The sequence below is a fragment of the Terrapene carolina genome, unplaced genomic scaffold, assembly GCF_002925995.2.
Source record: "Terrapene carolina triunguis isolate 2854851 unplaced genomic scaffold, T_m_triunguis-2.0 Scaffold66, whole genome shotgun sequence".
NCBI lineage: Eukaryota > Metazoa > Chordata > Testudines > Emydidae > Terrapene > Terrapene triunguis.
Window position 1 is genome coordinate 55,911,109 of NW_020664417.1, and position 27,526 is coordinate 55,938,634.

Below are 27,526 nucleotides of genomic sequence, written 5' to 3' on the forward strand. Positions count from 1 at the left end.
GCTCCTGGGGGGGGGGAGCTGCCGCGGGGGGGGGCACCTCAGGGCGGAGGGGGGGGGCAGGGAGCTGCCGCAGGGCTGGGGCGGGGAGCAAGGTGGAAGTTTCGCCTAGGGCGCGAAACTTCCTTGCACCGGCCCTGTATGCAACTCAATCTAGTGTTTGAGCCACATTCTGCTTTCTAATGTGTGCATTTGCCATGCATATGCGTTCAAAGGTAAAATCTAGGCTTCAGTGCCACCTGGTGGGTCTTGTGCAGAGCTGGCAACACAAATTCACCCACTTCCTGGTTCTCCAGAGAACACTCCCATACTGAACAATTCATACAGACACTATTTGCCCATCATCTGTCCTTTGAAAAATCACCAGGTTGATAAGAAGAATCCTGGGGTCTTCCTTCAATGACTGTCTGAATTCACAGAAACATAGCTCATACTTGATATGTGGCCAAAGTGTTAGTTGCCCTCTTGTTAAGTGAAAGGAATATTAACATTTTAATCCCATTAATACTTTACATTGTGTTATATCTTTCATTTGTATTTATTTTAGTAATGAAGGCCTAATTCCCAGCAATTATGTAACTGAGAACGAGCGAAATAATTTAGAAGCATATGAGTAAGTACACTTGAAAATGATTATTGTGCCTCCTCCCTGAGAATTGGTTAGGGTTGTACATTTTTAGGGCCTGCTCTTTCAGTCCTTACTATAAGTCAACAGGAGTTTGCCTGAGTAATGACTGCCACTGCAGGATGAAGGCCCTTATTTTTTCTTATAAATCATCATCCTAAAAATGAATTCACCATTTGTCTTCCGGTTTTCATGATTCTTCTCCATTCAAATCAATGGCTGTTTGCTATGAGACTAGAATGTTATAAACACTGGTAGCTCATATACAATAAATAGTATAACTGCATCCGTTTGCATAAGTCAAGATGTCACAATCTGGAAGTTTCCTATTTGTGAGCGCTCACAGCCAGATACTATTATACTCTGATCTTTTCCTGTTTTGTACATTTCAATGACTATCCAGTACTGACTTCAACATATTTAAGGTTCATTGACTGTTGAGGAAGAGTAAAATTCCCAAATATTCCAACCAGAGATGGGCCTGAAACACCAAGTGTAAATGCAAAATTTCTCAAACTTGTGGGTGTTTATATCCAGGATTTTACTTAATCTGAACTTTAATTACAACAAATGGGAAAAATTATTGAAAATCATAGGGCTAGACTTGACACCAGTAAAGTTGCCCTCTTTCCCCAAACACGATCCCATCACATATTTGATTATGAGACACTATATGAGCAAAATTCTATACATTGGACTGTAAACTATGAACCCACCAATTTATCAAAGGCAGAAGACTAGACCCTCTAACAACTCTTATGGCATGGGCAAGAACCCACCACACTTTCACATTGTTACTGTGTAGGAATTTTAAAAAATAAATTAGAGAGTGAGATCCAGAACACGGGATGGGCACATTTTAAAAATATAACTATGAAACAGGAAGCACTTGTTTTATGAGGAAGCTAATGGGGTTCTTTCACTAGTTAGGGTGAGCTGAGTGATAGTAAACAGCAGAGTTAAAATTGGTAGTGGAACTTTAAATATTTCCAGACTTTCTGACATTTTGATTTTTTTAAACTATGACTTTCTAACATTTTCACTTTTCATTGTTTTTTTAACCTTAGCTCTGAATTTCCTCATTCATAAATATCTTGTTTTTGTTTGTGTTATTGTTATAACTGAAATAGTCTTATAAAGTTGTTTAAAATTAATATCTGTTTGTTTACAACCTTAGCTTTATATTAACTAAGTTTTTGGTTTGGGAATAGTATAATGGTTAAGAAGTGTTGCTCTTTACAATAGAGTCAATAAGTATTTTTGTTAAAATAGTTTGAAATCAGAACATAATTTAGCTGTCTTTTCTTGGTCATTTATTGTAGGTGGTACTGTAAAAACATAACAAGAAATCAGGCAGAACTTCTACTACGGCAGGAGGTAATTCAGTTAGTTTATAAATAAACTTTCATTGTTAGTAAAGTTACCCACAATCTAAATTATTCTGTCAGTATTACAAGATGCATCATGAAGATTTCAGCAATCAAATCCAGAGCTAACTGTACAATAAGATAGAGTACTTTAAAATGAAGGGATGTCTTGGTGGTCTAAACATCAGGTGTGGAATATTTAGACTCCCTAGAACTTGTTCTGTTTAGGTCTTCTACCTTCCGTATTAGATAAACTGAGTTCTATGCAGTTTACTGTGCGTGTCTTTTGGGTGAGACTTTAAAAACTGAAATCTGTCCGCACAGTATGAACATTAAAAATCTCATACTCTCTTAGTTAATGTAGAGGTTTGCCCCAGTGTCCTTAACTAAAATTTCTACTCCCCTTATTGTCATGCAGCATGTTGTGTCCCACTTAGTCCTGCCTATAGGCAATTGTGTTTTATTGGTGCTATGTTAATATTTTGTGTGAAGCATTGTGAAACCCTTGGGAAGAAAAGTGCATGTCAATATAAAATACAACGGTATCTATGACTTCAAATTGTTACTGTTTTAGAGAGAATAACAGAGTTTTGCTCAGGGGCCAACACAGGGATTGGATAAAATACAGCTCAGCCAGAGGGAGTGCACAGAAATACATAAAAATATAGATGTTAAAGAGGAAAAGGAACAGCACTTATATAATCCAGTCTACCACCCTGCTTTACAGTATATTTTCTACTGATTTATGTGGTCTAGTTTTCAATGCTCCAAACATGGAGCTTCCAGCACAGAGCCTTGCACAGATGCCAAATAGCCATAAAGTTTTAGCTCTTTATTCTTTAAGTTGTTTCAAGGGTCTGTATCGCATTAGAGCATAGTGCAGTATAAACATTCACAGAAACAGTGGACTGGGTTAAATGTAAATGTTCAATATATTTAAGATGTTAAATATGAGTTATCTTCAACTTACCACTGATAGTCACCTGTATTTTAATGAATAGCAGCGAGTTATATCCATGGAGTTGTGCCATTCATCTAGTGTACTGAGTGTATAAGAAGATGTACAGTATAGCACAAGGAGTCTCCAGTCACAGTGTTACAAACTTAACATACAATATCACTAGGCTTGTGTACTTAGTTCAATAGTATAAAGCAATGAAATAGCTCCAGGTAGGAAGAAGACCCCAATAACTAGAAATAGTAAATAGCTCTATCGCTGTAGAAATTAGGAGGTTAGGTAGAGATCATTAGAATATTTTGTTACTATGTAAGTCATGTGTTCTAATATCATAAACCATGCTAGTAAAGTTTGAACAGTTTAAACATCAGTATCCAACAGTCAAAAGACACCAAAGCTTCTTTTGGATTAAGTAATAGCCTTGGAATCACCCAACAGTGATCCACACACAGGTGAATGACTCAGCATTTATATATTCATATTTACTCTAATGTGTTCTCAGAAAAGTACTTAGCTTCCTGCTGATACAGAGATCTCACCTGCATTTGTACAATACCCTACAACTGTTAAGTACATTACCTTATTTTAGAAGTTACTGTTCTTTTAGTCATACAGTTACAGGCCACAAGGAACCACCAGATCATCTACTCTGACCTCCTTAGCTTCCTTTGGTCCCTTTATAAAACATTCAACAGTATTTTGTAAACAGCTGAATGTCTTATGTGAATTTTCTGTCAAACACAAAAGAAAGGATAAACTAAATCTGAATTGCTTTTCAGTCCAAAGAAGGGGCATTTATGGTCAGAGATTCAAGCCAAAAGGGAGCCCTCACAATGTCTGTTTATTCGCGATCTAGCGGGTAAGTGATTGCTGCTCTGAATGGCTAAGAAGACATATCTTAATTACAATTCTTTGTGAAAAGTGGCTTGCTTGCTGCAGAATATACATGTGCGGTACAATATTGTACAGCATTGTCCATACTGTGTATAAGGAATACTGAAAACCTTGTTGCAAATTACAATCCTTACAGTTAATTAATAGGTACATACCAATACTAATACTCAATGGAGTAATTTTGCCCCAAAAGTTGGGGGGGAGGGTGGTGGATGCAAACGTTCCCATGCAGCACGACAAGATCACCCGCATTCTCTGAAGCCCAGAAGGTTCCAGCATAAGTCCCTTTTATCCATCCAATTAAAACAATAAGCAAACAAAACTTACTGTGGCATCCTCTTGCCTCTCTTCCTATGGTGCAGTCCTTGACTGGCTGGCTCCCATGCAATGCTGTAGCAGTCTTCACTGAGCGCACTGTCCTCCTGCTAAATCTCCAACCTCTTCTCCTTCCCCTTCATGGGAAATCCCCCTCAGCCTCTCCTGCTGCCCACAAACACCTCCATTGCCTCCTCCCTCTCTCACCAGCCTCTCCTCTCCAAGAACCTCCTAATCTCTCCTTTCCCCAAACTTGCCTCATTCCCTCCCTCACCCCAAACCTCTCCTTCACCCCCTCCCCACGCTGCCTCTCTTACCCATCCCCTCAACCAGGCCATCTTGTCTCTTTATACAGATTCCCCTCATAGCTGCTCCCTAGTGCCTGTTTCCCCCATAATCCGGCCCTCCCCTTTGAGTCCACCCCCTCCATAGCTGTGACCCCAATTTGTGCCTGTCCCCCAAATAGGGTGACCAGATGTCCCGATTTTACAGAGGCAGTCCTGATTTTGGGGTCTTTTTCTTATATAGGCTCCTATTACCCCCCACCCCCATCCCGATTTTTCACACTTGCTGTCTGGTCACCCTACCCCCAAAGAGGTGTCCCTTCACTTGTCCCTGCCACCCTGTGGGGAGGAAGGGGAGACAGTCGCTGCTGCTCCAGTCCTGCTGATCCCTCAAGCCCCCGCCAGCTGGCTCCAGCTGGGCAAAGCCTCAGAGACAGCAAGGGCAGGGCCTAGGCAAGGAAGGGAAAGTGGCTGTGCGCAGTAACTATAGCAATAGCAGCAGGGAGGACATAGGGGCCCCCTGCTGCCAGGAGGCTGTAATTGCAGTTCTCTGAGGTATGAAACAATGGCACATTCACCTGCCCCCCATACCTCACCACATATAATCCCGGGCACTGTCTCCCCATCCCACCATGGGAGAGGGCACCAGCCCCTGTGGGCTCCTGTTCCTGGGGACACCAACCTTGCCAAGCAGGCTGGATCTACCCCACTCTTACCCTATGGCAAACCCCACAGCAGGTACTTGCATGTTGGTGACTGGGCACCACCAGCCCCAATCTCCCCCTGTCCCACTCGATGATTCCGAGCCACTGATTCCTGGAGCTCCCAGACACTCTGGAGTAATAACTCCTTCTATGCAGGCATCACTGTCCCCCAGTTCCCCTCACTACAGCCACTAGGGACTGGGGAACCAGAGGGTGTGTGACTGATAAAAAACAGGACTTTTAATGTCCTGGGAAGGCTTACAGATTTCCTGGGACAGCTACGTAAAAAAAGGGATGATCCCAGGAAAACCGAGACAGGTGGCAACCCTATAGACCAGGGGTTCTCAAACTGTGGGTTGGGACCTCAAAGTGGGTCGCAACCTCATTTTAATGGGGTCATCCCCCTGTTTTAATGCGGTTGCCAGGGCTGGTGCTAGACTTGTTGGGGTCTGGGGCCAAAGCCCAAGCCCCACCACCCAGGGCAAAAGCCGAAACCTGAGGGCTTCAGCCCTGGGCAGAGGGGCTCAGGTTACAGGCCCCCTTCTTGGGGCTGAAGCCTTTGGGCTTCGGCTTTGGCCCTCCTACCCAGGATGGTTGGGCTCGAGCTTTGGCTTCACCCCATCACCCAGAATGGCAGGGCTTGGCCGGATTCAGGCTTCAGTTCCCGCTCCTGGGGTCATGTAGTAATTTTTGTTGTCAGAAGGGGGTCGTGATGGAATGAAGTTTGAGAACCACTGCTTTAGACAGCCCTGGAGGAGTGAGAAGGGCTGCTGACAAAGCAGTCTCAAACTTTCTTCTCTACTTCCTCTGCTGCCACCCTTCTTTCCTTTTCAGAGCCAACCAGAATTTGTTATTGTTATTGGTAGGGTTGCCAACTTTCTACTTGCACAAAACGGAACACCTTTGCCCTGCACCTTCTCTGAGGCCCCGCCTCCTGCTCACTCCATCCCCCCTCCCTCTGTCGCTCGCTCTCCCCACCCTCACTCACTCATTTTCACTGGGCTGGCTCAGGAGGTTGGGATGCAGGAGGGGGTAAGGGCTCCAGCTGGGGCTGTGGGCTCTGGTGTGGGGCTGAGGATGAGGGATTTGAGGTGCAGGAGGGGGCTCTGGGCTGGGGCAGGGGGTTGAGGCACGGGGAGGTGAGGGCTCCAGCTGGGAGTGCGAGCTCTGGGGTGGGGCTGGGGATGAGGGCTTTGGGGTGCTGGAGGGTGCTCCAGGCTGGGACCGATGGGTTCGGGGCTGGAAGAGGGATCAGTACTGGGGCAGGGGTTGGGGCCTGGAGGGAGGGGTGAGGGATCCATGTGGGCTCTGGGGTGGGGCTGGGGATGAGGGGTTTGGGGGGCAGGAGGATCCTCCGGGCTCAGACCGAGGGGTTCAGAGGGCAGGAGGGGGATCAGGGCTGGGGCTGAGGGGTTTGGAGGGCGGAAAGGGAATCAGGGCTGGGACAGGGGCGTGGGAGGGGATCAGGGGTGCAGGCTGCAGGCGGTGCTTACCTCAAGCAGCTCCCAGAAGCAGCAGCATGTCCCCGCTGTGGCTCCTATGCGGAGGCACAGTCAGGGAGCTCTGCCCCATTCGTAGGCACCGCCCTTGCATATCCCATTGGCTGGGAGCAGGCGCTTGGGTTGGAGGCAGCGTGTGGAGCCCCCTGGTTGCCCTTATGCGTAGGAGCCGGAGGGGGGACATGCCGCTGCTTCTGGGAGCCGCACAGAGCCATGGCAGGCAGGGGCCTGCCTAGCCACCCTGCGCTGGTGACCAGACTTTTAACAGCCCAGTCAGCGTTGCTGACTAGAGCCACCAGGGTCCCTTTTCGGCTGGGCGTTCCGGTCGAAAACCGGACACCTGGCAACCCTAGTTATTGGCCACCCCATTCCATCTGAAAGTTGGGGTTGGGGAGATGCTTCCTCTCCCTCCCTATAACTAGACCCATACTAACACTTGGAGTGTATTGCCAAAGCTCAGAATCCTCATTAGCTTCAGCATTTCTGAAACAAAGTGTGAACCTCATTTGTCCAACTTGGTTCTCTCATAACCGCAACTAAAATCAGTAGAAACCAGTCCTACTAGAGCAATCCTATCCTTAAAATTAGTGGCAAATCCGTGTGGATGGATTGGATGGACAGTGGAATTATGACTGTATTGAATCTAATTGACAATGATAAATTTAAACGCTTTGTAGCTCTTCAGCAACAATTTGGCTTGCCCTGCTAAAGCATTGACTTATAAATTTATTTGGACTGGATGCATTGGGAGTTCCAGAACCTCCAGAATGTTTATTATTTTGAAGGAAACATCCTGGATATACTTGGCCAGCGGTATCCTGTTACAATTTTCTGGCCCCAAAAACTGTGCTAAAGAATGATAATTTGAGAGCTGCTTGGAATAGATATATGACAATATACAACGATCTCTGACCCAATGGAATACAATTGTATCTAATATTAAAAAAGCAACTATAGACATGACACTACAGCTTATTCACCAAAAGACACTTTTTCAAATATACTGGTCCCCACATAGGCTAATAGTAATAGACCTCATAAATGCTGACTGCTGTTGGCAGTTCTTTGAATCATAGAATCATAGAATATCAGGGTTGGAAGGGACTTCAGGAGGTCATCTAGTCCAACCCCCTGCTCAAAGCAGGACCAATTCCCAACTAAATCATCCCAGCCAGGGCTTTGTCAAGCCGGGCATTAAAAACCTCCAAGGAAGGAGACTCCACCACCTCCCTAGGTAACGCGTTCCAGTGCTTCACCACCCCCCTAGTGAAATAGTGTTTCCTAATATCCAACCTAGACCTCCCCCACTGCAACTTGAGACCATTGCTCCTTGTTCTGTCATCTGCCACCACTGAGAACAGCTGAGCTCCATCCTCTCTGGAACCCCCCCTCAGGTAGTTGAAAGCAGCTATCAAATCCCCCCTCATTCTTCTCTTCTGGAGACTAAACAATCCCAGTTCCCTCAGCCTCTCCTCATAAGTCATGTGCTCCAGACCCCTAATCATTTTTGTTGCCCTCCGCTGGACTCTTTCCAATTTTTCCACATCCTTCTTGTAGTGTGGGGCCCAAAACTGGACACAGTACTCCAGATGAGGCCTCACCAATGTCGAATAAAGGGGAATGATCACGTTCCTCGATCTGCTGGCAATGCCCTACTTATACAGCCCAAAATGCCGTTAGCCTTCTTGGCAACAAGACCACACTGTTGACTCATATCCAGCTTCTCGTCCACTGTGACCCCTAGGTCCTTTTCTGCAGAACTGCTACCTACCCATTCGGTCCCTAGTCTGTAGCAGTGCATGGGATTCTTCCATCCTAAGTGCAGGACTCTGCACTTGTCCTTGTTGAACCTCATCAGGTTTCTTTTGGCCCAATCCTCTAATTTGTCTAGGTCCCTTTGTATCCTATCCCTACCCTCCAGTGTATCTACCACTCCTCCCAGTTTAGTGTCATCTGCAAACTTGCTGAGAGTGTAGTCCACACCATCCTCCAGATCATTAATAAAGATATTAAACAAAACCGGCCCCAGGACCGACCCTTGGGGCACTCTGCTTGAAACCGGCTGCCAACTAGACATGGAGCCCTTGATCACTACCCGTTGAGCCCGACGATCTAGCCAGCTTTCTATCCACCTTACAGTCCATTCATCCAGCCCATACTTCTTTAACTTGCTGGCAAGAATACTGTGGGAGACCGTATCAAAAGCTTTGCTAAAGTCAAGGAATAACACATCCACTGCTTTCCCCTCATCCACAGAGCCAGTTATCTCATCATAGAAGGCAATTAGGTTAGTCAGGCACGACTTCCCCTTGGTGAATCCATGCTGACTGTTCCTGATCACTTTCCTCTCCTCTAAGTGTTTCATAATTGATTCCTTGAGGACCTGCTCCATGATTTTTCCAGGGACTGAGGTGAGGCTGACTGGCCTGTAGTTCCCCGGATCCTCCTTCTTCCCTTTTTTAAAGATGGGCACTACATTAGCCTTTTTCCAGTCATCCGGGACCTCCCCCGATCGCCATGAGTTTTCAAAAATAATGGCTAATGGCTCTGCAATCTCATCCGCCAACTCCTTTAGCACCCTCGGATGCAGCGCATCCGGCCCCATGGATTTGTGCACGTCCAGTTTTTCTAAATAGTCCCGAACCACTTCTTTCTCCACAGAAGGCTGGTCACCTTCTCCTCATACTGTGCTACCCAGTGCAGCAGTCTGGGAGCTGACCTTGTTCGTGAAGACAGAGGCAAAAAAAGCATTGAGTACATTAGCTTTTTCCGCATCCTCGGTCACTAGGTTGCCTCCCCCATTCAGTAAGGGGCCCACACTTTCCTTGATTTTCTTCTTGTTGCTAATATACCTGAAGAAACCCTTCTTGTTACTCTTAACATCTCTTGCTAGCTGCAACTCCAAGTGTGATTTGGCCTTCCTGATTTCACTCCTGCATGCCTGAGCAATATTTTTATACTCCTCCCTGGTCATTTGTCCAATCTTCCACTTCTTGTAAGCTTCTTTTTTGCGTTTAAGATCAGCAAGGATTTCACTGTTTAGCCAAGCTGGTCGCCTGCCATATTTACTATTCTTTCTACACATCGGGATGGTTTGTTCCTGCAACCGCAATAAGGATTCTTTAGCTCATATATTTTGGAAGTGGCCCTGTATTAAGAATTTCTGGTATGAGGTGGGTCAAAGGACCAATTTGATATTGGATGCTAAAATGGATTTCATTCTCGGATATATTCCTGATACCTGGAGATTACCTGGTAACAAGGCAGCATGGTTCCAACGTGCAGCTTTAGTCACTAAAAAATTAATCCTTGAAAAATGCAAAAGTTGATCCCCACCAAATATTGATGCCTGTCTCTGTAATATGGATGATACAGCTAATAAATGACTGGCATTCCACAGAAAGGGAATGCCCAAAAAATTCAAAGCAATTTGGACTGCTTTTTTAGGGGTCTATGATTAACGTAAACCCTGAAGATAGATATGACGCTTCCCATCCCCCACCTTTGTCCTAACCCCCTTTAATTCCTTTGTGTATTATGATGAATCTGAAATTTTGGTATAGTGGTTGTATTTGGAAAAATTAATAATTAAAAAAAACAGTAAAGACGAGAGGAGGTGGAACAGGGGCAAAAAGCAATGAAGAAAAAAGAGGGATGGGGAGAAGAAATAAAAGAAAGAATAAAATAAAATGAAAAGTCTCTTGACTGCCTTTGGGGAAATAGAGAGGAAATTTGGGACTTGGACCATTTTTTATGGATTCGTTTTTTAACTCTTTGGGAGGTGCTCATATACCTGGTGATGGATATCATTAGAAAAGCCTAGATAGATGCAAGAAAACTAGAGCATTACATAGTTTACCTAGTGTATCATTCAGGTAATTTCTGTAGATACAGTGATAAGTACTGGTACACTAGATACAGGTTTTATGGGAAGTGCTTGGGCCACAGAGAAACTGGAAGGATCATGCAAGGACACCAGTGGCAGTGAATGGGGCTGATGCCATCACACGTTCTCCTGGAGTGACAGAGTAGTATGGGTGGCCACAGCATTTGGACCCCCTGAAATTTGGAAATTGGGTTTAGGAAAAACACAGAAGAAGAAATTACAGGAGTTGAGATACAAGGGCGGGGAGGAGTTGAGAAAGGAATTTATTAAAGAATGAATAAAGATTTCAGCAAACATAGGGCATTTGAATCTATTTGCACTCTCTCCTAGGTATGGGCAGTGGCACCTGAATTTATGGAAGCGTTCCCTATATCTATTACTCCCATAATGCAAGAAGAGGTACAATCTCAGAGGATATATATTGATTGGGAGACTAAAATAAGATAGAATAGTAGCTGATTTTTCATATAGGTTACAAATTCTAATCCTGTTGGAGTCAATAGTAAAAATCACTCTGGTCTCCAAGGTACCATGATTTGGCCATCAGAGGCATCTAGGATGTCAAAATGTTTTAGTCAGTGGTGGGCAACCTGCGGCCCATCAGGGTAATCTGCTGGCAGGCTGCCAGACAGCTTGTTTACATTTGCACGGCCGCTTGCAGTTCCCAGTGGCCACAGTTCGCCATTCCCGGCCAATGGGAGCTGCAGGAAGTGGTGGCCAGCACGTCCCTGCAGCCTGCGCCGCTTCCCGCAGCTCCCATTGGCCAGGAACAGTGAACCACAGCCACTAGGAGCTACAGGCAGCTGTGCAAATGTAAACAAACTGTCTGGTGGCCCGCCAGAGGATTACCTTGACGGGCCGCAGCTTGCCCACCACTGGTTTTAGTAAATGACTGTAGAATGGTTACAAAAGGGACGTCTGCTGTAGGGAGGAAAGGGAGCAGAGAAGTTTTTGGCTAGCATCCCTGGCTCCCAAAAGTTCTATTTCTTTATTTTATAGATTTCTTTAGCTCTGAGCCCATAGATCTCATCCCTAGAGGTGAGAGAGGTATTCAGATAAGCTCTGTTTTTTCCCCCTGAAACATTATCCCAGCCATAATTCTACCAAGCAATTTTAAACAGGAAAATTGTATTTCCTCCCCATAGATCTTATTGTGTAATAGTAATTCTTGTCCACAATATTATTTAAATCAGACAGCTTTATATGATCAAAATATGGTTTATTTTCAAGTAACTGATGTTTTGTTGATTTTAGAAGCCACAGTGGAAATATCCGACATTATCAAATTAAGCAAAACCATTCAGAACAGTATTATGTAGCAGAAAAGCACCTCTTTCCATCCATTCCTGAACTCATCCAGTATCACCAGCATAACGCAGCAGGTAACAGCAGCTAAGCAAATAAGGATTTAATACTGATGATGATTGGAAGCTCATTGCAGATACGACTTTGAGAGCTCAGAAATAACCTTTCCTGGAATCAAGTTCTGTCTTTTTAAAAAGAGACAGGTTTGCAAAATGTTGAAGAGAAAAGTTCAATTTCTTAGCCTATCCCTTGTGCCAAATCAGTAGTTTTGTACTGTGCAAATACTGGGGTTGAGTCTATATCCATCTGTTGCCTCTTGTCTTTTATTTAGAGTGTAAGTTCCTGGGAGCAGGGATGATCTTTTTGTTCTGTGTTTGAAGAACTCTTAGCACAATGCGGTCCTGATCCATCACTAGGGCTCTAAAGTGCTACAGTAATAAAAATAATAAATAATTACTACTACTAATAATAAACAAGCTAAATCCTATGGGCCTTTGGAAACTGTATAATGTATTTGTCCTCCTACCTATTAACTTATCTGGCAAGCTGCAAAATGCCAGTGTTCTCACCCTATTCATCCAAGGACTGAGTATGCTTTTCCCTCAGTTACTCCTTTTCAACAGGGCTACATCTGAACAAGTTGTAAATAATATAGAAAAAAGTAACTTCAATGGGTAAGAATGTGGAAAACAAAATAGGTTTTGTTTTAGGAAGCTAAGATGGACGCATAGGATAACAGGATAATTGTTCTAAAGAATATTATCACTTTGTCACCCATAGGTCTCATCACCCGCCTCCGACATCCAATTGGATCAATGGGAAGTTGTTTACCAGCAACAGCAGGATTTAGTTATGGTAAAGTTTGAAGTATTGTTTTGGTAGAGTTTTAGGTATCTTCCTAGGTTTTTATATCATGCTCATCATCTTGGTATCTGAGGTATGCTAAAGAAATTATCTCTGTAATAATTAATATATAAAAACACATGTCCATCAATAGGAATTATCCATTTCTTATTCAGGATCCAAAACTCAGTGAAATACCTGATTGGGCATGTATCATTTTAGAAGAATGGTCTCATTCACATTACTAGCATTGCTTCTAAATTTTCTCACATTTTGTAAACAAAGACCTAAGATTCCATAGCCTTTTAAGGGCCATTGGAGCCTATTTGAATATATAGACAATTGATGTTAATGTTAATTGTGATCAAGACTGTTCTTGCCAACAATGCAACTATTAGAAATAAGAGTGGCATTTCACCATGCATAAAAGAGCAATACAAATAATTTTGGTTTATATATGATAGTAAATGAAGTTCACCTGGCTAGTGAATACACATCCAGAATGTGTGCCTCCAAAAGTGTATGCTGGGAATTAATATATTTAATGTATTTCCTAGAACTACTACTTGTGGAAGGCAAAAATGATTGTGGATATTACAATAGAGCCAGCTAATCAATATTATCACATCACTGTCTGGAGATGGATGAGAGTGATGGACAGTGCATACTGAAGTGCTCCCATGATGTTCTCAGATGTAGTGGATAATTAAATATCTGTCCTACCTTCTAGCCCCAACATTCTTGTGTTAGGTGATTATCCCATATCTCAAATAATAGGGGTGGTGAAAATTTTCATAGCGAATAACAGACGATGGATGATGTTAACAAACAATGATTATTTGTTCTGTGTATATACTGCAGAGGCTGGGGCATTTTTCCTGCACCATAAATAGGGGTTAGGGCAGCTGGCATGCACCATGCTATTATAACGTGTTGAGCTCACTTTCACAGAGAAGTGGAAGATAAACCCATCTGAGCTGACTTTCATGAAAGAAGTTGGGCGTGGCCAGTTTGGAATCGTTCAGCTGGGTAAATGGAGAGCACTTGTCAAAGTTGCCATTAAGGCAATCAATGAAGGTGCAATGTCTGAAGATGATTTCATTGAGGAAGCTAAAGTCATGATGTAAGTACAATGGCTGTTTTGTGCCTGGTGGAAAGGGTTAAACTGAGATGTAATAAGAAACAAATATAATCAAAGATGTTTTCGTAAGGTTTATTATTTGATGAGTATTATCGTTGTGCTTGACATTGTACAATGCACAGAAGACAACACAGACCATGCTCCATGAGTTTACAATTAAAATTGTACTAACTTCATAGTACACACACATTGTACACTGGGTGAAACACTGTATCTTTAGGTCACTCCCATTTTGAATTGAAGTCTGAGTAGGGAAAGTATACTGATAGCTGCTCCTTTCTATCTATTCAACTGCACAAAGCCAGGCATAATCTAGTTTGGGAAGACAAGGAATTGAAAGGGCCAATCTGGATACAGTGCCTGATTTTTATATTTAATTCCTCAGTGGACTATCACTGAAAGAATTCATACAGACAGGTGATTTAAGGAAGGATTTGAATTAAGAAATGGTAGTACAGTAACTCCATGCTTAACGTTGTAGTTATGTTCCTGAAAAATGCGACTTTAAGCGAAACGATGTTAAGCAAATCTAATTTCCCCCATAAGAATTAATGTAAATGAGGGGGGTTAGGTTCCAGGGAAATTTTTTTCACCAGACAAAAGTGTGTATATATATCTATATATATATAGATATATATACACAGTATAAGTTTTAAACCATCAATTTAATACTGGTACACAGTGATGATGATTGTGAAGCTTGGTTGAGGTGGAGGAGTCAGAGGGTGGGATATTTCCCAGGGAATGCCTTGCTGCTAAATGATGAACTAGCAATTGGCTGAGCCCTCAAGGGTTAACTCTCACACTCTACAAGGCAGCAGGAATGGAGGGAGGGGAGACAGCATCGCAGACAGAGACAGAGACACACACCGTGTGTGTGTGTGTGTGTGTATGTGTGTGTGTGAGAGAGAGAGAGAGAGAGAGATATGCGCATTTCTCCTTTAAGTACGCTGACCCTACTCTTAAGTACACTGCCTTGTTAATTAGATCAGCTTGCTGAGACCGCAGCTGCTGCCAGCAAGCTCCCTCTGTCCTGAGCCCTGTTATGTGTCCCCCCTGCTCTATGGAAGATAGGGTAAGCGGGGTACAGGAGAAGGGGGGAGGGGGACACCCTGACAGCCCCCCTCTTCCTCCCCTCCCCCCTGCACAGCAAGCAGGAGTCTCGGGGAGCAGCTCCAAGGCAGAGGGCAGGAGCAGCACATGGCAGTGGGGGGAGGGACAGCTGAACTGCTGGCAATTGATAGCCTGCTGGGCAGCTGCTGCACAGGAAACTTAGGGGTGCAGGGAGCTGATGCGGGGGCTGCTGGTCCACACTCGCTCCAAGCCCCCACCAGCTAGCTACAACAGGCTGCTCTTCTTGCAAGCAGTGGACAAAGCAGGCGGCTGCCAAACGACGTTAGAAGGGAGCATTGCACAACTTTAAACGAGCATGTTCCCTAATTGATCAGCAACGTAACAACGAAACAACGTTAACCGGGATGACTTTAAGTGAGGAGTTACTGTAGATGATATAACTGGTCCTATGTCCATTGCAGTTTAATACAATGTATCCTCCTAATAATCAAAATTGCTTTAACTGTTTGTCAGTGGCAAATGTCTAGTTACTGAAATGCACCTTGTTAACAGGAAATTATCCCACCCAAAGCTGGTACAGCTTTATGGAGTGTGCATACAGCACAAGCCTCTCTACATAGTGACTGAGTTCATGGAAAATGGCTGCCTGCTCAATTACCTTCGGCAAAGACAAGGGAGGCTTAACAAAGAAATGCTATTAAGCATGTGTCAGGATGTCTGCGAAGGAATGGAGTATCTAGAAAGAAATAGATTTATTCACCGTGATTTAGTAAGTACAGCAGGCCCTCTGTAATTTGCAGTGACAGTAACAAAATACATGTCATTACACCTTATGGGCACTAATGTATTTTGTAAGTGTTGTTTAACTACTGCAGGATCCAATGGACCAACAGTGTGTTATTTTGATGAATATATCTGTATTGTTGTATTCTGACAGTGAAACATTTCTGATGCTCACTCATTTTTATTGTGCTTTGTGGATTTTGTAACATTATATTTAAGGTATTAACCCTTAAAATGTGCATGTGTGTGTGTGGTGTGCTGCATAAATTAATGTATTTAAACTGCTTGCTATAAATGTTCTTAAATTCTGTAGGCAATTGCTGCTGTTGAAAATTCACAGCTGTATTACAACTCCCTTTAAACAAAAGATATTCCCGAAGAGTTAGAGAACACTTAGTGACTGAATAGAGTGAGAGAAAGTAACAGTGTTATCTGAGAGTGATGTCCAAATACTGTGTTGTCTTAACACCTCCTTATCATCAACTGATCTTGTGCTACAACACAGACATCTTAGTGTAACATCAGAACATCCTGCCAAAACTATTTTGGCTCCGTTTTAGCTTTGCTTTAGTTTGGCTTTGTTTGATGTGGGACATCTAGAGGAACATTTAAGCAGATAAACACTGTATGAATAAGAACGATAAGGAAGCGATATAATATTTTTTTATTGGACCAACTTCTGTTGGTGAAAAGAGACAAGATTTCAAGTATACAGAGCTCTTCTTCAGGTCTGGGAAAGGTACTCAAAGTATCACAGCTAAATACAAGATAGAACAGATTATTTAGCAAAAATGGTTAACACATATTGTAAGAGACCATTCATAGTGAAGTGGCCCCTTAACACCTTTACAATCATAGCACAAAAATGTGGGATTAGTGGGATACAGATTGTTGTAATAAACCATAAATCCAGTGTCTGTATCAAGATCATGATTTTTAATATCTAGCAAAGTTATGAATTTAAGCTCCCAGGCTCGTCTTTTGAGGTGTTGTGCAGGTTTCCTTTGAGGACGAGGACTAAAGAGGTCAGATTTGGAGTGATCATTTTGTGAAAAATGTTCACCCACAGGTGATATGAAGTTTTTGTCTTTGATTATTTTTCTGTGTGAGTTTGTTTGAGAGCGTAGTGATTGTCTGGTTTCACCCAGTTGTTATTGTGGCATTTAGTGCACTGGATGAGAGATACCACATGTTGTGATAGGTATGTGTGGGACCCATGGATATTGAAAGGTGTGTTGTGGGGGGTATTCAATACAAAATTTAGTCTCTCTGATATCCTGGGACCAACATGGCTACAATAACACTGCAAACTGCATGTGTAAAGTACTAGCGAGCTGTTGCATTTTTCTCAGGATGCTTTAGTTAGATTTCAGATATGTTTTTCTCATTTTCCTGCAGGCTGCAAGGAACTGTTTAGTCAATGCCAAGAACATAGTTAAAATATCTGACTTTGGAATGACAAGGTATGCAGCAATTGTGTATAACAACAGTATTGAATCTTAACTACACTGGGAATATTTTCAACTAGCAATAATGAGGCCTTGAATTAATCTCCTAGCTTGCAAAACTGCCAGTACCAGTTATTTTGCATGTAGGTATTGCCAATGGAATTGTCTCTCATCTCTTTGATTCCCTTGTACTTTCGTGCACACACTAAGGAGCACATTTTCTAAAAGTTACCTCTATTTGTGCATACATAGATCCCTGCATGTGCATTCTTCAAGCATTAATACTTTGCTCACAGGTATTATAATCTTTCAGCTGCTCATGCAGTTTAGTGTTGGAAAAGTGCATGCAATGGTGTTTGTGCACAGATTTGTGCACACACAAAGGTTGGGTTGAGGGCCCTTTTAAAATATGGTTTTATCATAGTGTCTGATACTAAAAGCTTCTAGCTAAGACAATCTTAGCACAGCTCCTATGGGCTTGTCTAGAGGGAATCACCCTTCCAGTACACCTGGCAGGGCTGTTGCATGCACATCATAAAGGTTCCCATTCAAGCCTCATCTGCTAGGCTGTCTGTGGGGTGCAGGGAAGGTGGGTAGAGAGGAGCAAAAGGGGCAGTTTGCTCTGGGACCCACATTTGAGGGGGCCCCAAAACCAAGTGGCATTGCAACCTGGCCACACCTTTGTCATGATGGAGAGGTGGCCAGTCCAAAGCTAAGCGGAGCTGTGATGCCCTGTGCCAGGTTGCAATGACCAGAGTGGGGAGCTGGGACAGAAGCCACTGCTGCAGGGTGAATGTGGGGCAGGCTCGCTTTCCAACCCTGCTGCCCCTCAATGTTTTTGCATGCTTGGTTTCATGATTTGTGGGTATTCTTCTTAAACTCTTTCATCTCCAAGGTCATTTTTGGAAGGGTGGCAGGCCTGAGTTTCAGATTTTGCTCCGGGCCCCCCAAAACCCCATCTGCAATAATATGCAGGACTCACATACCCTACAGCTAGCCATGAAACTAGGTAGAGGATTTCACTAACAAGTTGTTTATGTCATGGTCTCCTGCCACCCATTGTTAGGTACAACAAAGTCTATTTTAAAAGAGACAGAATAATTCATTTATTATTGACTTAGAATCATAGACTTTAAGGTCAGAAGGGACCATTAGGATCATCTAGTCTACCTCCTGCACAATGCAGGCCAGAGAATCTCACCCATCCACTCCTGTATCAAACCTGTGTCTGAGCCATTGAAGTCCTCAAATCGTGGTTTAAAGACTTCAAGGTGCAGAGAATCTTCCAGCAAGTGACCCGTGCCCCACACTGCAGAGGAAGGCGAAAAACCCCCAGGGCTTCTGCCAATCTGCCCTGGAGGAAAATTCCTTCCCGACCCCAAATATGGCGATCAGCTAAACCCTGAGCATGTGGGCAAGACTCACCAGCCAGACACCCAGGAAAGAATTCTCTGTAGTAACTCAGATCCCACTCCATCTAACATCCCATTACAAGCCATTGGGCATATTTACCGCTAGTAGTCAAAGACGAATTAACTGCCAAAATTAGGCTATCCCATCATACCATCCCCTCCATAAACTTATCAAGCTTAGTCTTGAAGCCAGATATGTCTTTTGCCCCCACTACTCCCCTTGGAAGGCGGTTCCAGAACTTCACTCCTCTGATGGTTAGAAACCTTCATCTAATTTCAAGTCTAAACTTCCTGATAGCCAGTTTATATCCATTTGTTCAATGCCAAGAGGATCCACTTTTCTCATGAGCTCCAAGGGTGCTGCTCCCTTTTGCCCCCCTTATCTCACCGCAAAGTTCATTGTCTGTTTCAAGAGCCAGGGAAAATGCAGACTCCATCCCCCATCGTGATTATTATGCAATCATTGCCCCTACTTGCTAGCTTGATGGCTTTGTTTACCTTATATTTAAATGCACTTTTCATTGTCTTTTGCCTGACATCAAGCTGATCAGACAAGTAAACACACATTCCTTTATCTAGGGCAGGCTTGGCTTATGTCCTGCCTGCCAAACACATTTTAAGAAAATATTTTCAGCACATAACTCTTTGTATGTACTCCATATATACAATACACAATGATTTTTGGGATCAGCATGTTACCAGTTTGCATGAGATACTTTACTTGACACCTTTTTGATACAGATTATGACAATGGTATGTTGGGGGTAAAGAATGTGTTAGGCCTCATGTGAGTTACAGTATGGTGTGCCCTCTGCCAGTTGGCACTGCAGGGCTCCCAGAGGCACAAGTTACAGCATTTAGAACAGTAGGTTCAAAATATTTTCCTTATCTACACTAATAAGCCAGTTAGCTTTACCGTATCTTGCTTGCAAAGAGTACAGGGACTACTTCTAGTATTGCATAATCAGGGGAATTTAATTACACCTCTCCTGGTGAATCTCATAGGCCAGGGGTGGCCAACCTGAGCCTGAGAAGGAGCCAGAATTTATCAATGTACATTGCCAAAGAGCCACAGTAATAAGTCAGCAGCCCCCCATCAGCTCCCCCGCCCCCCGTGTTTCCCACCCACTGGCAGCCCTCCCCACACCTCCCGACATAGGCACTGACTGCATGGGTGCTCCAGGGCTGGAGCGGGTGCTCCACACCCACCAGCAGCCAAGCTCCCCCCTCCTCACCTCTTTCCCCCCGCCCCCGAGTGCGCCACATCCCCGCTCCTCTCCCTCCCTCCCCGCCACCTAACAGCTGTTTGGCAGTGCTTAGGACTTTCCAGGAGGGAGGGGGAGAAGTGGGGATGCGGTGCGCTCAGGGGAGGAGGCGGAGAAGAGGCAGGGCAGGGGCAGTGACTTTGGGGAAGGGGTGGAATGGGGGTTGGGCGAGGGCAGTGCAGGGGTGGGAAGAGGCAGTGCAGCGGCGGGGCCAGGGGGTCGAGCACCCACCGAGCGGAGGGGAAGTCTGCGCCTATGCCTCCTGATCAGCTGTTTCGTGGCGTGCAGGAGGCTCGGGGGGGGGGAGGGAGGAGCGAGGGCACGGCAGGCTCAGAGGAGGGGACGGGAAGAGGCGGAGTGGGGGCAGGGCCTGTGGCAGAGCCATGGGTTGAGCAGTGAGCACCCCCTGACACACTGGCAAGTTGGCGCCTGTAGCTCCAGCCCTGGAGTCGGTGCCTATACAAGGAGCTGCATATTAATTTCTGAAGAGCTGCATGTGGCTCCGGAGCTACAGGTTGGCCACCCCTGTCGTAGGATCTATTGGCACGTGTCCGTGTGCAATTCAATTCACACATTTAATATAAAGCTTTTTACTCACATGATTTATGTGTATATAATGTATGATATGATTTGGTATACATTATTTTCTAAGTGATTTTCACCATTTTATTTAAAGTCAATGACCAAAAAAGTGCTACTGTACTTCTCACTAATCTATCTGGGTATTTACATCATACTTATCTCTGTGGTATCTGAACACTTAGTTAGCTGTGGCGGTAAACATGCAGAATTCTGCTGACAGAAAAGTTAAGCACACATGGCTAACAGTGAATCTTGTTTGAATTAATCCAGAGTTTTGACAGCAGGAAATCACAGATTACAAATTATGAACCTGATTCTTCATTCATTTACGCAGTTATAAATCATAGAATATCAGGGTTGGAAGGGACCTCAGGAGGTCATCTAGTCCAACCCCCTGCTCAAAGCAGGACCAATCCCCAACTAAATCCCCAAATTGCCCCTTCAAGGATTGAACTCACAACCCTGGGTTTAGTAGGCCAATGCTCATATGTAACTCCATTAAAGACAATGGAGTTATTATTATAAAACAGGTATAAAGTGTTAGGAGAATCATAGTATGTGCCTCACTGGTATGGCAGCTGGTATCAATGAGATCTGGGAAGTGCAACATCTAAAAAAAAATGTGCCAGAACATCTTTGTGAGTACTAGTCATGCATAATCTTTGTCTTTAATCCACTCTGGAATTCTTAGAAGTAACAGGTATTTCCATATGAACACTATTTCTGGAAGTGTTTTTTATAGAATCATAAATCATCTAAGGATATGTCACCTAAAGCATTTACCCAATACTTTAGATTAAATATATTGTTACCTGGTTTCTTTAGATATGTTCTAGATGATGAATATATCAGCTCTTCGGGTGCCAAATTTCCAGTCAAATGGTCATCTCCTGAAGTTTTTCATTTCAACAAGTACAGCAGCAAGTCTGATGTTTGGTCATTTGGTGAGTGCGTCAGTTTAAACTAATTTGCAACACATCACTTTGCTCATAAAAACTGCGGCACATAACTTTTATAGTAAATTATTTGTTGCACAGTTACAACTATCTTGAGTTTTAATGAGTCAGTTTCATATTAACAATTTGTCTAAATTGCAAGAGACTGTCCATTTTGAATAAAGCAGTGCTTCTTGGGTGGGATAGGGAGGCAGGAGGCCACGATCCAAAATTGAGGGGATGGAATAACTAGCCTCTTCCACAAGTTGGAAACTGAGGGCTCCCAATGGAAGGATTCCTAAGAAATTCCATGAGCTGAAATTTGCTGCGTTTCCACTCCTTTATACAGGATCCATGGTTCTACAGTTCCATTGTTAAGAGAAAACATTGTCTACCAGACCACAATGCTTTATCTAAACCTCTTGTTACTTGAACTTAGCTTATGACTGCAATATGCATTCTTTACAGTCAGAAGTCTTCACTTATCAAAATCCACATTCATCTCATAAATTCATAGATTCCCAGGCCAGAAGGGGCCATTATGATCATCTAGTCTGAACTCCTGTGTAACACAGGCCATAGATCTTTCCCAAAATAATTTGTAGAGCCGATCTTTTAGAAAAACATCCAATCTTGATTTAAAAATGGTCAGTGACAGATAATCCACCATAACCCTTTGTAAATTGTTCCAATGATTAATTACTTTAACTTTTTAAAATGTATGCCTTATTTCCCATCTTTGTCTAGCTTCAACGTCCAGCCATTAGATCATGTTATACCTTTCTCTGCTAGACTGAAGAACCCATTATTAAATATTTGTTCCCCAGGTAAATCTTATAGACAGTAGTCAAGTCACCTCTTAACCTTCTCTTTGTTAAACTAAATAGATTGAGCTTTTTGAGCCTATCGCTATAAGTCATGCTTTCTAATTCTTTAGTCATTCTCACACTGACCCATCTCCAATTTATCAACATGTCACTGGGACAGCTCCACAGCTGCTATAAATTGGTGCAGCTACATTGAAGTCAATGTAGCTATTCTCATTTACATCAGCTGAGGATTGATCTGGTCCTGTCTCTCAATGCAGTTCAGATGTACAGTTGTCTCCTGTATTATCCAGGACACAAAATCTCTAGTGTTCATGCATCTTAATATTATGGAATAGTTTTGTGAACATTTAATTTTCTGGATTATTCCTAGGAGTTTTAATGTGGGAAGTTTTTACAGAGGGCAAAATGCCTTTTGAAAATAAGTCAAATTCTGAAGTTGTCCATGAGATTTCCGAAGGTTACAGACTTTATCAACCATATCTGGCATCACTCACTGTGTACAAAGTCATGTACAGCTGCTGGCATGAGGTGTGTTTCTCTTATTTTCCTGTTCTGTATATTGATATTCCATCACCAGGATCCTCGTTCTAAATGTGTAGTTAAAGACAATCATTGAGAGCAGGGAAATTAAATACCTACTTTACATTTGTGATATCCTCAGAATCTTTGATGTGTTTTTCATATATCCTGGCTAAGGTTAGAAGCTTCTGTTTCTTTTAACTATTAAAAACCAATAAATATAAATAATTCTTTACATCACATCAATCACCAGTCAATCTGATCACCTGACTCTCTGTCTGAATCCCTCCATGATCTTTCCCTTCTCCATCCCCTTCTCCCTATTCCATATCATCAAGGCCTTATATAACTATTTCCCAACTTATATGTTGAACCTGGGGTATGGTTCTCTGTGGTCCAGTGCCTTGTGCAGTCATTTATGTGAGTACAAAGCATAGACAACTACCATTCTGATTTAGTAGTGTTTTACATTCACTTTGCACAGGTGTGAATGACCATACAAGGTGCAGGCAGCAAAGAACCTGGCTCTACTCTTATTCCATCCCTTCCACACCCCTCTATTCTGCTAATGTTTCCTGACTTAATGCCATGTTTATCTGCTTCTCCCACAATTGTCTGTGCCTTTTTTTAGGCTTGCTTCCTTATGTGGAATTCCCTCCTAATACGGCCAACTAAACTACTAACCTCTCGTAATTTGAATCCCTCTGTAAGACCCACTTTTCCCATGCTGCCGACAGAAGTCTATAATTTTAAATATATAAAAATCTTTTTTAGATGTACTTTTAACTCTTCCATCTAAATAGGCACATGCCTAAAATGAGTAACAGTGTGATCTTAATGCTGTAGCTCTGTCCTTCCTTCCCACATCTCCTCTCTAACGTGTATCTAACAGCTTATAAAATATCTGCTCTAGGTGTTTGATAGCTACAGTACTTCTAAGTTAAAGCTACTATATCTTAAGGGATTTAAACAGAAAATGCATAGTTTGCTCTCTTCTGGGATGCCTCCTGGGATGCTAGCCACATGCCATCCTTACTTTCCCTATATCAGCCAATGGAGCTTGCTGGCTGACTGTGCTGGGAAACATGCTCCATCCCTTGCAATGATGTAGCTCTGAGTCTGGGAGCACAGTATTCCAGACAGCCCTGGTAGACACTGTGGCCTGGTCTACACTGGGGGGTGGGGTCGATGTAAGATACGCAACTTTAGCTACGGGAATAGCGTAGCTGAAGTCGACGTATCTTATTTCGACTTACCTCCCATCCTCACGGTGCGGGATCGACGGCCACGGCTCCCCCGTCAACTCCGCTACCGCCGCTTGCCCTGGTGGAGTTCTGGAGTCGACAGGAGTGCGTTCGGGGATCGATATATCGCATCTCGTCTAGACGCGATATATTAATCCCCAATAGATCGATCGCTACCCACCGATTCGGCGGGTAGTCTGGATGTACCCTGTGATTCTGAGGCACAGTGCTTCTCAGAGCCCCTATTAGGGTGGTGTGGCTATAGACAACTCCCAATGCAGGGCTGAAATGAATATCACCTAAACAGACCTTAGGGTTGGTCTACACTAGCGCTTAAGTCACTGTAACTTAAGTCGCTCAGGGATGTGAAAAATACACCCCACTGAGTGACGTAAGTTACATCGACCTAAGCGCTGTCCACACTGGTGTTATGTCAGTGGGAGATGCTCTTCCGCCAACATAGCTTCCACCTCTCATGGTGTAGTTGCGCTGATGTAGAGCTTGAGTGTAGACTTGCCCTTAGATTTACATTTAAAAGGTGTCTATGCTCATGATGCTGTTGTTCAGAAAGCACCCCAATCAGCTAACACACTTACATGACAAAGCCAAAATTTTCCTTAAAATGACAAACATACACATGTACATTTGCAGAAAGAAAAGTTGTAACAGTGTTCTGGGTAGTCTGCTTATAAAAGTTTTTTCTTATGTCAGATCAGCCTGTACTATAGAGTTGCCCTCTGCTTTGTTTTTCAGAAACCTGACGGTCGCCCTGCTTTTGCTGAGTTACTTCAGACCCTCACAGATATAGCTGAGACTGGATAATCAGACTTTCTATACATATGTATTCTCATTGCAGAGATAGTATGAAGCCCCTCATGTGGTAATTCTCAGTCTTTTACAGTCCTAGCTAGTTAGATCCATCAGCAGCACTGTAAATATTGAGGAATCTGTGCAGTTAGTCTGTTTTTATTTTCAGGGTTCATCACATTTTTAATGTTTTGGGGGAAATGGATAGTTCAGGGGATCGGTGATGGGCTCTTGACCTTTTTGCCGCAAGGTTGCTAGTTCAAATCAAGACCAGGTTCATGATGATCAAGTCTATGCTGGAGAGGAATAACCAAGGTTCCTTCTAGTACATGGCACATAGGTCTAAACCACACAAACGCTTCTGCTTTATATGGCAGATTTACACTAAATTCTGCAACAATGCCATTGATTAAGAAATCATTTGATAATTGGTGTGGCTCATAGATTGGGGAATGGGGACAGGTGGCAGCAAAAGAGACTTGAGCACCCATTATGGATTTCTATATGGATATTGGAAAGACCAGGTGAGTGAGGTAATATCTTTTATTGGACCAACTTCTGCTGGTGAAACAGACAAGCTTTTGAGCTACAGCGAGCTCTTCCTCAGGTCACTGTACAGGTCGTCATACACATTTGAACACAGGACCTTAGGCACTGCAACACAGACTTCTGTCATTTGAGCCTAAAGAGCAACTTAAGATAGTAGAAATAGTAAGCTTTTGTCATCTAGCAGACCAGTCATTAAAGGGAGACAACCTAATTTGCCTGTGTGCTATACATTCTCTTAGAGGAGGGGTGGGAAGGCATGCAGGAAGAGGCAGGTATCCTAATGGCTCTTACATGCCATCTGAATGGAATGCCACTCTAACAATTTAGGAGCAGCATAGCTGGTGAATGTGCCTACCTGTGTTCCTTAGGAGCACAAGAAAACAACCACCATCTCCTGCAAGCTTGTTTTTGCTTTCTCCAAGGCCGTGTTTCCTATGCCACCCTTCTGCCTCTTGGTGCTGCATACTTAACTAACAGCCTCCTTCAGTCAGCTATACTGCCCCCCCCCCTCGTGGTGTGCCCCAGTGGACAAGCTGAAGAAATAGAAAATGGAACCTTTTTGTATTTGTGGGGCATAAGTAGTTTTTTGCAAAATCATGGCAAAAAGATAACTTATCTGTCCCATTTGTGTAACCAATACTTGTTATAATTAGAACCCTGCTGTGAACAATAATTGCACTGGTAACTTTTGTTTTCCTTGTACATCGTATATTTGTGGTGACCAATGTTCGTGTGAGCAAAGCTTATTGGTTGTAGCTGTACCATCTGTTAAATTTATAATATAGAAGAGAAAGAGCACTAAAGAAAAGGAAAACTAAATAACTCACATACTGCATATTTAAGCATATGTATTTACACATAGATGAATGTATATATTTGTATTTTACAGCAACTTGTAGGAAGACAAAATATTTAAAACCTATTGATTGAAAAACATTCTGCATGACTCCTACAGTTTTACCTTTTTATTCTAAATAAAAATAAACATTGTCAGTTTTTGGAATTATGCCCAATGATAGATTCCTTGGACTAAATTCAGCCCTGACGTAAGCCTGGGTAACTCCCACTGATGATAATAGTGTGCAATATTTTTAAGCAATGTGATTACCTGCAGTTATTTGAAGAATGAAAATATCAAAGAGGAAGAGGAAATGTTTAATTATTTCGTGTACGCCTGTGGAAAGTTGCCAGTTCTTTTGGCTGCATTGTGAAAGCATCTCAGTTTCAAGAGAAACTAGATTTCCTTGTTCCTTTATATAACCTTTTAAAAGAATTTTAACCAAGTTATACCACTGTTTGCTCTTAGAATGGACTCCTAGTACATATTTCATTCCATATCAAATGTATGTCTGAATACAGATTGGTACAATACACTACAGTCAGGAGAAAAGAGTAGTGTACCTGAAAGAGCACAGTGGATGCAAGTTTTCCATTTAATTATACTACAATCCTTCTGCCCCCTCCAGTGACGTGTTAATCTTTTCAGCAGGTGTTGCTGTATAAACACAACAAAGAAATTATATCCATAGTGCAAAGCATGAGAGTATGTTGCAAATTGCATGAGAAGTTCTATAAGAGATCGTATTGAAGTGGTTTTGCTAAGTTGTTTGTTACTGCATGCCAGTATGTAGCTAGGAGACATCACCCAACTGTGAAAGCAAAGAAGATAAGAAGTGGGAGGGCTGTGAGCTGAGCTTTTGACTGCTACACACTGAATACATACAAATTGCTCAAATGTTTCCATGTGTGTTTCTCTGTTATGCTGAGCTATAGTTTGCTTAGTGGTCCTTAGACCCTTTCAGTATTGGAAAGTAAGGTAAAAGGTGATTATTGTTGTAGAAAGTGAGAGCCTGACACATAGGGCCTGGTATAAAAAGGCCTTATGTAAGGCCTAAGGCCCAAACAGAGTCAAGCCCTGCTAATATAAAGCACAATTAGCAAGAATCAGGCCAACTCAGGCCCTGCCCAGTTACAAAGCAGATGCTTGCTTTGCAGGTTCACTATCCAATACATGAACTTGGCAAGAACAGGGCTGGCATTGCAAAAACACAAGAACTCCTACACACTAAGTATTCATGTAAATACATTCTAGAAGAGTAGTGCCAGAACATCCCAATACAGGTTTATGGTGTAAACACACTATCCAAAGAGGACACAAGGACACACTGACCCCTCTTAAAGAAAAGGGCAGGATGACAGGGTGATGGATAGAGATGTTTTGATTGAACCAGCTGGTACAAGGTAAAGGGTGGTAATTAAC

General features: G+C 43.1%; 1 protein-coding gene across 1 annotated transcript in view; it reads left to right on the forward strand.

Moving 5' to 3' along the window:
• Positions 1-24,732, forward strand: part of TXK (TXK tyrosine kinase) — a 28,245-nt gene extending 3,513 nt beyond the window's left edge. Inside the window, exons 5-15 of the mRNA XM_026648160.1 lie at positions 545-610; positions 1,945-1,999; positions 3,727-3,806; positions 11,784-11,911; positions 12,615-12,689; positions 13,629-13,800; positions 15,445-15,661; positions 17,074-17,138; positions 21,208-21,326; positions 22,518-22,675; positions 24,664-24,732. Coding sequence (XP_026503945.1) covers positions 545-610; positions 1,945-1,999; positions 3,727-3,806; positions 11,784-11,911; positions 12,615-12,689; positions 13,629-13,800; positions 15,445-15,661; positions 17,074-17,138; positions 21,208-21,326; positions 22,518-22,675; positions 24,664-24,732 — 1,204 coding nt within the window. The remainder of the gene's footprint in view (positions 1-544; positions 611-1,944; positions 2,000-3,726; positions 3,807-11,783; positions 11,912-12,614; positions 12,690-13,628; positions 13,801-15,444; positions 15,662-17,073; positions 17,139-21,207; positions 21,327-22,517; positions 22,676-24,663) is intronic.
• Positions 24,733-27,526: the final 2,794 nt, after the last annotated feature.